Below are 16,165 nucleotides of genomic sequence, written 5' to 3' on the forward strand. Positions count from 1 at the left end.
TTTTGAATTTCTAATAGTACTATGTGCAATATCTTTCTGGCTATGTAGGTAATTCACCATTCAAACAGAAATCCAGGTCAAGGAAAACCAGAAATTGAATAAGTTGGCAAATTCTAGAATGTATGTTCTTAGTTGGATAGTGTTCCTCTCTTTCTGTAAATTCAAGTGTAGTGACATCTACTGTTCACTACTAAATGAGCCCCAGAGGATATATGATCCTGCAAATTTTTGTACATCATAGTTTGGAACTAGAGATCATTATGTTACATAAAATAAGCCAAACCCAGAAATACAAATATCACATTTTCTTTTATTTGTGAAAGTTAATATATGCAGTGTATAGGAAGGGAATCTCTTAGAAAATACAAAAAGTGAAAATGATGAAAAGGAGGAAAAACATGGAGAGAAAAGGAATCAATGGGGAGAAGTAGATGGAGGTTAATAATGATGTGTCTTAGAAAATCATTCTGAACCAGAGCCTTATTTTCCTTTATTCAGTTGATAAAAGCTGATTTCAAAGAGAGATTACTGAATTTTTGGTGAATTTTATGTCTTTTAAGGGAATTAGGAAGCACACATTGTAGTAGGATATAAATTATTAATGTATTTGCTTCAACAAAGTTAACAACTTGCCTTTTGTGTTCAAACAGAGCTGGAATGTCCTGAAATTTTTCAAAGGTTCAATCCCAATTTTGAAAGAATTTAAACTCAAGGTGGGTAAAGGAAACTCATTTAGATAACAGTTGGAATATCATATGAAATAACACATTGAAAATATCAAATACAGAAGCAAAGTTTCATATTCAGTAGAGACTTAGTGGCTGAAAGGAATCCACCTGATATAAATTAGCTCCTTTTCAACATTTTTGATATAAGATGATTTTATATAATTGATCTAATTACTATCAATTGAGATGAAAGTATGAAATTTTTGAAAAGATTTATTTATTTGAAAGAGAGAGTTACAGAGAGAGGTAGAGACAGAGAGAGAGGTCTTCCATCTGCTGGTTCACTCCCCAGGTGGTCTCAATGGCCGGAGCTGCGCCAATATGAAGCCAGGAACCAGGAGCTTCCTACGGATCTCCCAAAGACTTGGGCCATCCTCCACTGCCTTCCCAGGCCACAGCAGAGAGCTGGATCTGGAAGAGGAGCAGGTGGGACTAGAACCAGCACCCATATGGGATGCTGGCACTTCAGGCTAGGGCTTTAACCTGCTGCGCCATAGCGCTGGCCCCAAGTATGAATTTTTTTTAAAAATATCATTGAAGGGTGTACAAAAATGTGTTGGTACATTGTATCTATTGGAAAGAAATAACCAAACTAGATTGAAAAGCAACTAGGTATAATTTAGTTACTTAAAACAAACAAATTTTCATTCAAAAGGACCATTTATTATTATAAATCATATTCACAATGATATAGACTAAATAAGCATTTGAGTTTCAAGCTAGTTTTTGCAGTAGTGTTAATGATGGTCTTGGTGCTGGTGGTGCTAGTGATTAAATCAGTGCTAAAAGTGGAAGGAAGCACAGATATAAAGAAGATAGATATTCTAGAAGTGAGTTGAAGCAAAGGAAATACTGACTTTTTTTAAGATTTATTTATTTATTTGAAATAGTTACAGAGAGGAGGGAGGGAGAAAAATCTTCTGTCTGCTAGTTCACTCCCCAAATGACCACAATGGCCAGGATCCATATGAGATGCTGGTATGGTATGTGGCATCTCAACCCACTACATCACAATGCTGGTCCTAGAAGGCTGGTTTTATGTGTATAAATGAACGTATAACACAAATATTGTATGTCTAAAAGAAGCACATTGTGTATTGCTGTAGGTCAGAGTTTTACATTATGGAAGTTTTACATTACATTATTTTTGTCTTAATGTGATGGGGAGCATTGTGTTGTGTGATTGAGCGTGGGTAGCATTTGTGGTGTGGCTGTCCAGCAGACAGGACACCTCAGCGTATGATGCTCTATGACTTTCTTCTTCTTGCCCCCAGCTTCAGTGATGATTAACATGGACAAATGAAACAACTATAAATCTCATCTTGTCATTAGTGTTCTAAGTCCCTAAGAAGATGGCCTCCTTATTAGGTGTTGTAAATTGCTGCTTATGATTCTTGCTTATCTAAAAAGACTTGATTTTACTACACTTTTTACTAGTCAGACTATGAGCAGGCTATACATTCATCCACGAAAGTGGGAATAGAACACGGAACAGCAGTGGATGAAAAAACATAAATTGTGATTTGTCTGGAATGTTCTCTTCATATATATATTCCATATATAAAAGACAATTTTATTTAATTGTCCATTTTACATTTATATATTTTAACACGGTACAGAAGTTCTAGTTTTGGCTATGAGAAAAAGAAAAATAATAGTAATGGCCTTTTGTCTTAATCCTCCCTGTTTCTATCTCTTTTCCTATGAAGAAATCCTTCATTAATTTTTGCTTAATTTTTTGTGATTTGTTTTGTTGGTTTTACTTTTAATTAATTTGTATATAATATCACTTTACAAACACCTTGTGATTTAATTTCATGTTCTTCTAAATACAAGTGGGCCAGTTATATTACCTCCCTTCCTATTCCATTCCCCACTCTAAAAGGCAGTTGCATCAGTATTTCTTGTTTCTGCATGGAAAATCCCATTTTAAGCAAAATACTTAAATCTAAATGAGCTCAACCACCAAAATTAATAACTGTTCCAACTTTCTTTGTAGGACAAAGACATAAGGTAATAATTTTTTTCCAATTATGCCATTTTAAACACATTTGATAAGGAATTGGAATTTATTGATTAGTAATATTTTATACCTGCATCTGAAATGAATATGAAAATATATTAAACAAAATTTGTAAACCTTCAAATTTTAAATATTTTTATCATTGAAAGAAATAATATATATAATATATATTTTTAAATAGTCATATTTTCAATTTTTAAAGAAATTATTGATGCTTGGTTCTATTCTAGAAAAAACTAATAAGCAAATTCAATATTCACTTTATTCACTTTAATAATTTCATAACTCATAATTTAATGAATATCTTTCTTTGAAAACCTCAACAAATTTGAAAAGAAATAAAGGAAACAACCTAGAAAATGTAACTGAAAGAATGAATGACATCATGTGAAATTCTTTAAAAAATGACTTGAGGTTTGTATAGGCTATCAAAATATCCTATGCTCTCCTTCTGCAGATAGAAGTGCTAGTAAAGAGGCTCATGTTTCCAGATGCCTGAATATTTCTGGGTACTGTGATGTTGTAAAACAAGGTGTAGGGCCGTCACTGAGATTTTCTGCAAAGATGACATAATAAAAGTAGATGTGAACATTATTAAATGAAGTTACCAAGAAATAAAAAGAATTCTGAGAATAAAATTTTTCTAAGCATTGGATAATGGGTAGTAAATCAGAGTTAGATCCAAGGGACAAATTCTTTGTGTTACGTAGCACACTGGGATGACTGTAGTTAACAATTACTTTTATGTATTTTATGAGCAAATAGAAGAAAGTTGCTCCAGGCCGGCGCCGTGGCTCACTAGGCTAATCCTCTGCCTTGTGGAGCCGGCACACCAGGTTCTAGTCCCGGTCGGGGCGCCGGATTCTGTCCCGGTTGCCCCTCTTTCAGGCCAGCTCTCTGCTGTGGCCAGGGAGTGCAGTGGAGGATGGCCCAAGTGCTTGGGCCCTGCACCCCATGGGAGACCAGGAGAGGCGCCTGGCTCCTGGCTTCGGATCAGCGTGGTGCGCCGGCCGTGGCGGCCATTGGAGGGTGAACCAATGGCAAAGGAAGACCTTTCTCTCTGTCTCTCTCTCTCACTGTCCACTCTGCCTGTCAAAAAAAAAAAAAAAAAAAAAAAAAAAAAAAAGTTGCTCCAAGGCTTCAACCATAAAATAAGGTCAAAGAAGTGGAAATGTCAGGATCAGAGCTGTGGAACTGTAGGTTAATACTCTGCCTACAGTGCTAGCATCCCATGTGGGTGCCAGTTCTAGTCTCAGCTTCTCCTTTTCCCATCCAGCTCTCTGCTGATTGCCTAGGAAAGCAGAAAACGGCCCAAGTGCTTTGGCCCCTGCACCCACATGGGAGACCTGGAAGGGGCTCCTGGCTCCTGGCTTCAGATTGGTCCAGTTCCGGCCATTGTGGCTATTTAGGGAGTGAACCAGCAGATGGAAGATTACTCTCTCCTTTCACTGTCTGTAACTCTGTCAAATAAATAAATTAAAACCTTAAAAAAAAAAAAACAGGAAATGTTAACTACCTTGACTGATACACCATTTATACATGTATTGTAATGCTGCATTGTAGTCCATAAATATGTCTTAATATACTTTTTAAAAAATACAATTATTTTATATAAAAAAAGAAAATTATGTCCTTAATTTTAGTTCCACTTGTTGTAAGCCAAAGAACTGCTAGATCTTGTGTTTTAACAGTTATTCATTGATTTGACTCCAGATTATTATTCAAAGATGTTTAGAAACCGTCTAAGGATCAATAACCTGATTTAAAAACACCTAGGACTAACAGTGCTCTAGAGTTTTATATATATATATATATATATACTATCTCCTTCTAACTTAAAAATGTGATGTTTTTTCTCCATAGGAAAATTTGAAAACTGATTTGGGTTGGATTCCATGAAATATCTATGAGGCTTACCAACAGTAGTTGGTTTCAGCCACCTATGTTTCTGCTAACAGGGATCCCTGGACTGCAGGCTGTACAAATATGGATCTCTATTCCACTGTGTGTCATGTACCTAATTGCTCTCCTGGGGAACAGCACCATTGTCTTCATTATCAAAACCACCACCAGCCTTCATGAGCCTCAATACATATTCCTGTCTATGCTGGCGGCTACCGATGTGGGTCTGTCTTTGTCAACTATGCCTACAGTACTCAATGTCTTCCTCCTGAATCACAGGGAGATTGAGTTCCATTCTTGTCTGGCACAAATGTTCTTCATCCATACCTTTTCTTCCATGGAGTCAGCCATCTTGCTTGCCATGGCCTTTGACCGGTTTGTGGCTATTCATAACCCATTGCACTACACTGTGATTTTAACGCCTCCTTGGATTATTGGGATGGGGCTTGCAGCTGTGCTCAGGGGTGTGTTTTTGATGGTACCCTTACCAATCCTGCTCAAGCGTTTGCCCTTTTGCAAAGATGTTATTCTATCCCACTGTTATTGCTACCACCCTGATGTCATGAAACTGGCCTGTGGCTCTGTTAGAGTCAACATTATTTATGGATTGTCCCTTGTCCTTTGCTCCTTTGGAATTGACTCTGTGTTCATTCTCATTTCATATATCTTGATTTTGAGAACAGTCCTGGGGATTGTCTCAGAGAATGATCAGCTCAAAGCACTAAACACTTGTGTTTCTCACATCTTCACTGTCATCATCTTTTATGTGCCTCTCATTGTGCTGGCCCTAATTCATAGGTTTGGTACATTCACATCCCCTCTTCTCCATGTCACTATGGCCAATCTCTTTCTCTTCCTGACTCCTGTCCTTAACCCACTGGTATATAGCCTAAAAACCAAGGAGATAAGGTCATCAGTAAATAAGATATTCAAGGGCAGAGGAAATTTGTTCACCTAGATAGATATGGCCTTAGTGAAAAGACATCCTGATTTCCTTCTCCCCTTTCCTCTGTTCACTTCTCTCTGGAAGATGCCATTACTTCAAGTAGGAAGAACGAAGAAAGGAGATATTCTCTTATGGAAAGAAGATGATGATTTTTGATTATTGTTTCAGAAGAAAATCACCAAATGTGTAAATTTACCACATTTAGAGTATATTTAGAGATTAGTGTGGGATATGTGAGGGGTCTTTAAAACATTCATGTTAAATTTATATTATGAAAAAATATGAATGGATTTCTAAACTATTTTTAAAAATTTATTCATTTACTTGAGTGGCATGGTTACAGACAGAGAGAGGGAAAGACAGAAAGACAAGTCTTCCATCTGCTGGCTCACTCCCCAAATGGCCACAACAGCAGGAGCTGATCCACCCAATGTCAGGAGCCAGGAGCTTCCTCCAGGTCTCCCACATGGATGTAGGGGCCCAAGCACTGGACCATTCTCTACTACCCTCACAGGCCCATCGGCAGGGAGCCGGATCTGAAGTAGAGCAGCAGGGACTCAAACTTGCTCCAACATGGGATATCAGAGCCACAGGCATATGTATACTCAACTTAATATGCTACATTGCCAGCACCAGATTTTTAAATATTTTTACACCACAATAAATTTATCTTTTAATTTTATTTTCCACCAACTTTTAGAAGTATACTTATACATATTTTTGTTTTATTTTTAAAAGTAACATGAGTTATGCAAATTGTAGTACAAAGCAGTTACTGATCATCTTCTGGAAAATAGCAATGAAATCCAGATTATCTGACATAAAGGAAAAAATTATCTCATTCTTATATATTTTAAAGTATCAAAAAAAGGAATTTTCCACTAACACAACAGACATATCAGAAGATTAGGAAAGGTATGCTGTATTGTTTTCATGTTCATTAGATGTTAGAAATTGCAAGTTGAGGGCATGGGCTTTTGGCATAGTAGTTAAGATGTCCATATAGAATATCAGAGTACCTGGATTCAGTTCTGAGTTCCAGGTACTGACTCCAGCTCCGTGCTACTGTGCGAAGAAAGCAGTGGTAGATGGCCCAAGTTATTGGGCCCTAGTTCTCACCTGGAAGAAGCTTCTGGTTCTTGTCTTCAGTTTGTCCCAAATACAAGACTATTTGGGGAATGAACCAATCAATAAAAGATGCCTCTCTCTCTCTCTCTCTCTCTCTCTCTCTCTCCTCTCTCTTTCTTTAACTGTGCCTTTCAAATAAATACAATAAATCTTCAAAAAAAGAAAAAGAAACGTATTTTTCATAATGATGAAACTAAAGAAATGTGACAACGTCATGGAATATCTGATCCTAGCATGAACTTAGTTGATAAGGAAAAGCTCTTGAATATTACAGAGAGATGAACATGAGGCACAATGGTTAGGACTGGGCAAGCCTGAGTCCCATAATGGAGTGCCTGGGTTTGAGTCCTGATTCCACTTCCAATTCCAGCTTCCTGGTGATCCACAGCCTGGGAGGCAGCAGATGTGTCTTAAATTCTTGGGTCCCTTTCACCCACATGGGAGACACAGATTGAGATCTAGGCTCTTGGATTCAGTCTGGCTCCATGCCAGCTGTTGCAAGCATTTGAGGATGGAAACAGCAAATGAAAGTTCTCTACTTCTCACATAAAATATTTTTTAAATTATTATTTGATCAACTGATAACATTGGAATACAGATGAGAAATTAGATTTAAAATATTAGCAATGTTGAATTCATGGAAGGTTGATATATTTACTGAGATTGTGTATGAGAACATTTTTATTCTTAGGAAAAAACACTTGATGTTAGAGATAAATATCATGATGTATGCAACCTAACTCAAATAATTGAGAAAAAAATTGTATGAGATTAGGAAGGTTACCAGTGAAAGACAGCATGCACACATGCTGTAAAGCAAGTGTACATTTTAAAACAATTGGAGCAAAATTTTCACAGGCAAATCATGGTAAATTCTGTATGAGTGCTCTGCATACTACTCTTGTTTTTGTATGTTTTTGTAAGTTTTAAATCATTTCCAAATATTTTTTAAGTCCAACTACCCATTGTCCAACAATAAGTATAGCATCATAAATGTAGTTGAAACACCCAGTGTATCCCTACTCTTCCTAGAGATATACAGTACCCTGTTTGGTATTTATTAGTCACACACACACACACACACACACACATCTTTGTACATTGACTTCAAACTTAAGCAATGTGTTTATAGTAACAATTATCCCAAGTGTAATATTGAGTGAGGAAATGAGGCATATAATGTTTAAATAGTATTATAGAAATTAGTTGATGTCTAAAAGATTCCAGCATCCAAAATCAGAGGCCTGATTAAAGTCCTGCCTGCTCTGCTTCCAATGCAGCTCCCCGTTAATGCTGCTTGGGAAGGAAGCAATGATGTTCTGAATACTTGGAACCCTGCTACCCATGTTGGAGAGCTGGATGGAATTCCAAACTCTTGGCTTTGTCCTGACTTAGCCCTGGTCCTTGAAGTTATCTGAGGAGTGAACCAGCAGGTAGAAGATCTCTCCCCCAGCCGTGTGTGTGTGTGTGTGTGTGTCCCTTTCCCTTTGTAACTCTGCCTTTCAAATAAGAATAAAATGTGTCTTAAAATCACACACACATATGTGCAGATATTAAAGTCCTGGGAAAGGCATATGGAAAAAGTGTTTTCCAGAGTGGAGCAGACTGGACCCAACCCTGGCTCATTGTAGGTGGAGTCTTAATACACTGCACAACATTGACCTCTCCATATCTCTAATTCAATGACACAATTAGGCTATGTCTTCTCCATTTGACGACCATAGTGTACACTTAGAAGTCAGAGATCAGTCTGACTGGAGAAGAGTTTATTTTTGCCCAGTGGATGTTCATGTAGTCTGCAGATACATTGAGGACACATTCTAGCATAAAATACATTAAGAAAGGAGAAGATGGACATGTGAAAAGAAGGGATGGTGCATTTACATAAGAAAGCATAGAGAAGATAATCCTCAGTGAACTAAGTGTCAAAAAGTGGTGTCTCTTGATTTCTCTTTTTTCTTCATTCACGAGGAAACAAATTCCACAATGAGGGATATTTGTTTTCTCTTGTTTATACATTCCTAGCATCTGTATCTGCATCTGGCACATTGTAGGTGGAAATTACACATTTTCCAAATATAACAAATGTACTCATCTCTGCCAAACTGCTAGTCTCCCTTCTTCTTTTTTTCCCTCTTTCTTTTTCTGACAATGCTTTCAAAAAGTTAATTATACAAGGGTAACCTATAAAATTACTTTAGATTTGAGGAGTAAGTGCACAGTGACTCCTGTTGTTGACTTAACAAATTGACACTCTGGTTTATGGCATCAATAATCACCCTAGGCTCTTGTCATGAGTTGCAAAGGCTATGGAAGCCCCCTGAGTTCACTGACTCTGATCATAGATTTGAGTTGAGTCTCTTGTGGTAGATATAAAATAGTAGTTGCGATATAGAACATATCATGACAGATATAAGGTAAGAGTTCATATGGAATTCATAATATAGAAAATTCAGCTAGACTGTAGGAGTCAAGAAAGAGTCACTGGCGGGGCTGAGGTGAAATAACGAGTGAAAATCAACACACAGAAATTAGCCAAGGGAAGGTGGATTGTGTATCAGGCAAAGTTAATAACATGTACTACAACATGGTAGGTCAGCGCATTTTGTTAGAAGATATATAAATAATAGAGTATGATAACAGAATATATTCTGCAGTAAGGTTGGCAATGGAATGGCTAACAGAAACTTAACCATGGTTTTATATTAAATTAATTAAAACATTATTTGTATATTGATTAATTAAGCTTAGTAGTCTATTAGGCAATGCTGTATTCTTCAGAGCATTGAAATGCTTTCCTTGAGACAGGAAAACAGTTCTCTAGCAAGTACATTTTGGGTATGCTTTAATTCACTTCAATTCCGACACTCTTTACTTGGACATAGCAGCAAATCCCATGGGTTAAAGGCTCAGTACCAGAAGATTGCCTTCTCTTAGGGTCATTTGGCCAACAGAGAAATTGTATTCTTTGAAATTTTGGATGTATGCAAATATTTAACATCATCAATCTAATTCCTTTTTTAATAAAGATTTATTTCATCTGTTTGAAAGACAGAGTTATAGCCGGCGCCGTGGCTCAATAGGCTAATCCTCCACCTTGCGGCGCCGGCACACCGGGTTCTAGTCCCGGTTGGGGCGCCGGATTCTGTCCCGGTTGCCCCTCTTCCAGGCCAGCTCTCTGCTATGGCCAGGGAGTGCAGTGGAGGATGGCCCAGGTGCTTGGGCCCTGCACCCCATGGGAGACCAGGAAAAGCACCTGGCTCCTGGCTCCTGCCAGGATCAGCGCGGTGCGCCGGCTGCAGCGGCGGCCATTGGAGGGTGAACCAGCGGCAAAGGAAGACCTTTCTCTCTCTGTCTCTCTCTCTCACTGTCCACTCTGCCTGTCAAAAAAAAAAAAAAAAAAAAAAAAAAAAAAAAAAAAAAGAAAGACAGAGTTATAGAGAGAGGTAGAGACAGAGAGGGAGAGAGAGGTCTTCTATCAGCTAGTTCACTCCCCAAGAGACCACCGCAACAGCCAAAGCTGAGCTGATCCAAGTCCAGGAGCCAGGAGCCTCCTCTGGGTCTCCCAATCAGGTGCAGGAGCCCAAGGACTTGGATCTTTCACTGTCTTCCCAGGCCACAGCAGAGATATGGATTAGAAATAGAGCAACCACATGGGATGCTGGCACTGCAGGCAGTGGCTCCACCTGCTAAGCCACAGCACTGGCCCCATCAATCTAATTATTAAAAGATGAGAAAGAACATTACTAATGAATCATAAAAAGTGTGTATCAGGTACTGGGAGCAGCAAGTATAACAAAGTTTGGAGCATTCCTGTCGCTCCCCCTCTTCGTGGAGGAACGACACAGGACCCTGCGCTGTTCTTTCATCTGCTCGGCCCTCCCCGGGCTTGCTGCTGGTTCTTCCCGGGTTGGCTACTATCCCTTCCACCTCCGTGGAAGGGCAGTTCCCCCTGGCCGCATTCCCCACCTCCGCAGGGGAGCGGCACACCGCCGGCCGGCTCTCTGGGGGCTGCACGGGTTCCCTTAGATGTTCCCCATAGATGTTCCTGGTGCATGCCGTCTCTCTCCTCCTTTATAGTCCTCCTCCGCCAATCCCAACTCGGCTGAGTACGCTGCTCTCCAATCAGGAGCAAGTCCTACAGTTAATTGGTTGAACTGGAGGCAGCTGTGCGGAAGCTGTTTACTTCTCTCCCAGCGCCATATTGTGGGAGAGCAGATGCATAGAATAAGTCCTAATTCGAGTAACTTAGTCTAGTCCGGATTGCTCCCCACAGATCCCCCTTTCTTTTTATTTTTTAGCGTTGATACGCGCCTGTCTTCGGTGTCCCGCAGCACACACTCTGCTCTACTTGCTAGAGTTGCCACAGGCTCTTACAAGTCCTATCAATCAGGAAAACCGAATCCGGGTCCTCTCTTCGCCATTGTGAGGAGGTTTTTAGGCGCTGATGCATGCCTGTGTTCGGTGCCCTGCAGCGCATGCTCTGCTCTGCCCGCAGGGGCTTACAAAACCTATCAGGCAAACCGAATCCAAGCCTTCTCATTGCCTTATTGTGGGGGAGACTTATTAGTGTTGGTTCGTGCCTATCTTCGGTGACCTGCAGCTCATACTCTGGTCGAGCTTTGCTGGCGCTTACCGCCTTAAATCAGGCAGACCGAATCCAAGCCTCCTAATTGTTGCATTGTGGGGAAGCTTTACTGATGTTAATTCGTGCCTGTCTTCGGTGACCTGCGGCTAGCCGCCCAGGTGCTCATCGCCTCACTTGATTAGGCAGACCGAATCCAAGCTCTCACATTGCAGTGTTGTAGGGAGGCCTTTTTATTTCTCTATTTCTCTATCTCCGGGCATTCCTATTTCTCCCATTTTACTTCTGTCTGCCAACATTCCTATTTCTCTTTTACTTCTAAACTTCTGTTTCTCTTATCCCCGCAGCTTTCTGGCACCTCGCCCCGCCGGCGGGTTCCCGGCTCTGCGCCGCTTCAGCCCGCGCGCCTCTCTCATCTGCGCAGCTTCCCGGCTTTGCGCGGCTCCGCGGTCTCCACGCTTAACCCTTTCGCGTCTGAACCACGGCCTACGCCAGCGTTCCCTATCTATTCACGCCCCGTGCTCTCTCTGCACGCGGCGGCTTCCGCGAGTAGCACAGCGTAGCTTGCGTCTCCGCCACTAGGATTCAATCTAAGTTCCCCGGGCTAGCCTGGCGAATTCAACCCAGCGTACGTCTCCGCCCCACGGTTTGGCTTCCCGTCCTTTGCTCCCCGGGCTAATCAGACGGATCCCAACCTGGCTTGCGTCTCAGCTTCTGGTTTTAACTTTTCGCCCCCTATTCCCGGGCTAACTTGAGAATCCCAAAGTGGCTTTCGTTTCCGCCTTGGCCTGCCCCCCGCGGCTTCAATTTCCCTAACATTTTTCTCTACCCGGTATGTTTCCCCAAGCTTTCCTCCAACGATATTCCTCCCTCATTTCTCCTGGCCTCTCCCCACAGTCCGCGTCCGAGTCTGTTTGTTCTAGCTTTCACTTTCGCTTTCGACCTTAAAGATTTCTCCCAGCTTCCCCCCGTAGTCCGTATCCGAGTCTATGCCTAGGCTTTCAACAGCTTCTTCCGGCACCCTTTTCGGCCGGCTTTTCCCTAGGCTGTTTGCTAGTCTCTCTCTCCGGTAATTTCCCAGTTCTTCCCGTTTCTTCCCTCCTAAGTTTGCTATCCGTTCTAGGTTTCCTATCCGAGTCAGGTTTCCTATCCGAGTCACGTTTCCTATCCGAGTCACGGCACCATTATGTCGCTCCCCCTCTTCGTGGAGGAACGACACAGGACCCTGCGCTGTTCTTTCATCTGCTCGGCCCTCCCCGGGCTTGCTGCTGGTTCTTCCCGGGTTGGCTACTATCCCTTCCACCTCCGTGGAAGGGCAGTTCCCCCTGGCCGCATTCCCCACCTCCGCAGGGGAGCGGCACACCGCCGGCCGGCTCTCTGGGGGCTGCACGGGTTCCCTTAGATGTTCCCCATAGATGTTCCTGGTGCATGCCGTCTCTCTCCTCCTTTATAGTCCTCCTCCGCCAATCCCAACTCGGCTGAGTACGCTGCTCTCCAATCAGGAGCAAGTCCTACAGTTAATTGGTTGAACTGGAGGCAGCTGTGCGGAAGCTGTTTACTTCTCTCCCAGCGCCATATTGTGGGAGAGCAGATGCATAGAATAAGTCCTAATTCGAGTAACTTAGTCTAGTCCGGATTGCTCCCCACAATTCCCTGTTCAGAGAACTAAATATTGTTTAGTAAGATGGGCTTATAGAAGAAAAGATAGATGAGATCATGGAGAACTGTACACAGCATATGCATTAGTTTAAATTTATCATATAAAGATAAATTCTACTGCAAAAACTAAAAACTAAAATTCAAAAATGACCTCATACATTTTACAAAGCAAATGCAGAAATGTAAACAATAATTTTATCATAAGGTAAAATTAGAAGAAGAAAACTTGACTATTATGATAATGAAGGAAACTATAAATCATTGAATTAAGGAAAGACTATATAAATATTTAATATGTATTCAAAAGGTGAAACATTTAATATGTATTTAATTAATTATTTAAATACATTTAATATGTTTTCAAGAGGTGACTACACATTTATATTATTCAAGAGGTGAAAGTGAATGTAATTAATGAAAGTTATAGGTGGAAAAATCTAAGAGTATGTACATAGAGATAACAGAACTATTTTTTTTCACAACAGCAGCAGAGAAGGACCAATCACTGTTCACATGCAGAGAAAATTTAGAAGAAAAAAGCACTTGGAGTAAAAGGCATGGGCTTACTTTTGGATTATATTGAATATGTGGACTGTTATCATGAGGAACATGGTTATTTGTACACACCTATCTGGAGAGCCAAAATGAGTAAAAATATTCTCAAAAAGCTCCTGCCATCGGATCAGCGCGGTGCACCGGCTGCAGCGCGCCGGCCGCGGCGGCCATAGGAGGGTGAACCAACGGCAAAGGAAGACCTTTCTCTCTGTCTCTCTCTCACTGTCCATTCTGCCTGTCAAAAATAAAAAAAAAATAAAAAATAAAAAAATAGTAATTTTATATAATGCATTCCATAACTATGGAGCAAATAAACCAGCATTGGCATAATCTTCAGGAAACTGACATGAATATTCTTTTCTTCATACCATGGATTTCCATTTATTGATAGGGAAGGTTGGGAATGATTTTCTTGGATATGATCAACACTTAAACAAACAGAAAAGAATCCACCAAATAATTTATTACTTTACTACTATGGCCAAGGCACTCCTCATGAAAAAGTATTGAAGATACAAATGCATTTTTTCATAAAGATAATGCAGGAGAAAAGGGAGGCAATTAAAAATAAAATGAAATATAGTAAAATGGGGGAAAGAAATAAAACAGAGTTGAAATTTATTGAAATTTCTGAATTCATTTCAAAATTTTAAACTTTATTTGTAAATATGGAAAATATTTATAGACTTGTCCACAACAAGGAGTTAACACAAATACTGTGACCATGCTCTTCTCATTTGTTTTCAATTTTGGTCTCAAATATCCCAAAGCACGTATTGAAAAGAAGTGGGAGCTAAGGAAAGATTATGAATATAAAAATGCATATATTTATTCACTAAAACCATAATTTATAGCATCTTATTTTATATTCATATCTATACCAACATTTATAAATAAAATCACACCAAATATCAATAATTCTTAAGTAATGATAAAATAGAAAGTCTATTTTTCCCTCACTTAAACCACCATGAACTTTTCTAAGTTTTCACCTTCTCTGGCTCTTGAGAGATTTTCTCAGGGCAGCACGGATCTGCTTGGTCTTCAGGCTATACACAATTGGGTTTAGCATAGGGGGCATAAAGAGGTAAATATTTCCCAGGACTGCATGTGCTAATGGAGAACTTTGGTGGCTAACTCGGTGCATTACAGTTATTGCCAAGAGAGGTCCATAGTAAATAAAGACAATAAAAATGTGAGACAAACAGGTGTTGAGTGCTTTCATCTGGCCTTCTCTGGAAGCAATGCCCAGCACTGCTTGGAATATCAGAGCATAGGAAATGGCTATCAGCAGAAAGTCAACTCCAAAAGAAAAGACAACCAAAACCAGCCCGTAGAAAATATTGATTTTGACTTGGCCACAAGCTAGTTTCATGACATCTGGGTGGAGACAGTAGGAATAGGACAGAGTCTGGCCTTTGCAGAAAGGTAGTCTCTTGAGCAGGATGGGCAATGGAGTCATGAGCATGACACCCCTCAGCAATGCTGCCAGCCCCATTTTGGTGACTCGTGAATTGGTAAGTATAGTGGTATATTGTAGGGGGTGACTGATGGCCACAAAGCGGTCAAAAGCCATGGCTAACAGGATTCCTGAGCCCATGGAAGAGGATGTGTGGATGAAAAAGAGTTGAGCAAGGCAGCTATCAAATGCAATTTCATGAAGGCCGAGGACAAAGACTTTGAGCACAGAGAAAAGTGTGGAGAAAGTAAGGACAATATCAGCCCCAGCCAGCATGGTCAAGAAATGGTACTGGGGCTCCTGCAGACTATGCTCAGTCCTCACCAGGTATATTACTATGCAGTTCCCTGCCATCGTGGTGATGTACATGAGGCTCAGTAGTGGTCCCAGCCACAGGCGAGAACAAACCAGCCCTTGGAGGCCAGTGAGGATGAAGAGAGAAGGCTGGAAAGTGGTGATGTTGAATTCAGACATGGAAAAGTGTGAGAATCCCTGCTCAGTTTCCCAGATATGGAACCTAAGAAGGAACAAAGTAAAATGAAATGTCAAATTCAGGAGATTGCTCTAAGTTGTCAAATTCTCCCAATGAATGTTGAAGGCTAGAAATGAGAACTTAACAAAAGGGAAATATTATTAATAAGTCTTATGCCTGAGAAAGAAAGTTTTCTTTTTTTCTGATATTGCTATGGGATAGGAAAATCCCTTTATTAAAAGTCTCATCAATGGCAAATTGGACCCTAAGACAAAAACAAGATAAATCCTGAAGTAAAAATGATTAGTGTACTTTCAGGTCCGGAAACCTAGGATGAGAGTCATGCATGTGGGACCAAGATTGTGGCACAGCAGGAAAGGCACTGCATGCCATGCTGGCCTCCCATAACAGAATGATGCCTGGGAAGGCAGCAGAAGTTAGCCCAAGTATTAAGGCCTCTGCCACCCATGTTGGACTTGGCACCAGGTTCAACCTGGCCTAGCCCTGGCTATTGCAGCTGTTTGGGGCAGTGAACCAGCAGATGGAAGATTCTCTCTCTCTCTCTCTCTCTCTGCTTCCGTGTGTGTCTCTCTGTCTCTGTTTATCTTTCTCTGTCTCTCCCTCTCTCTTTTTATGTCACTTTGCAAATAAATAAATAAGTTTTTAAAAATAATCCTGCAGTTGTAATAGAAAGTAGTTCTGGCTGAA

The 16,165-nt window shown here is 40.6% G+C and overlaps 2 protein-coding genes across 2 annotated transcripts; one reads left to right on the forward strand and one right to left on the reverse strand.

Annotated features, from left to right (window-relative positions):
* The first annotated feature begins 4,657 nt into the window (after positions 1-4,657).
* Positions 4,658-5,611, forward strand: OLR109 (olfactory receptor Olr109). Its single transcript, NM_001171450.1, is given in 1 exon segment — positions 4,658-5,611. A coding segment is annotated over 1 exon segment (954 nt).
* An 8,903-nt stretch (positions 5,612-14,514) lies between these two features.
* OLR108 (olfactory receptor Olr108) lies at positions 14,515-15,459 on the reverse strand. Its single transcript, NM_001171449.1, is given in 1 exon segment — positions 14,515-15,459. A coding segment is annotated over 1 exon segment (945 nt).
* Positions 15,460-16,165: the final 706 nt, after the last annotated feature.

Source organism: Oryctolagus cuniculus, chromosome 1 (assembly GCF_964237555.1).
Source record: "Oryctolagus cuniculus chromosome 1, mOryCun1.1, whole genome shotgun sequence".
NCBI classification, from domain to species: Eukaryota; Metazoa; Chordata; class Mammalia; order Lagomorpha; family Leporidae; genus Oryctolagus; species Oryctolagus cuniculus.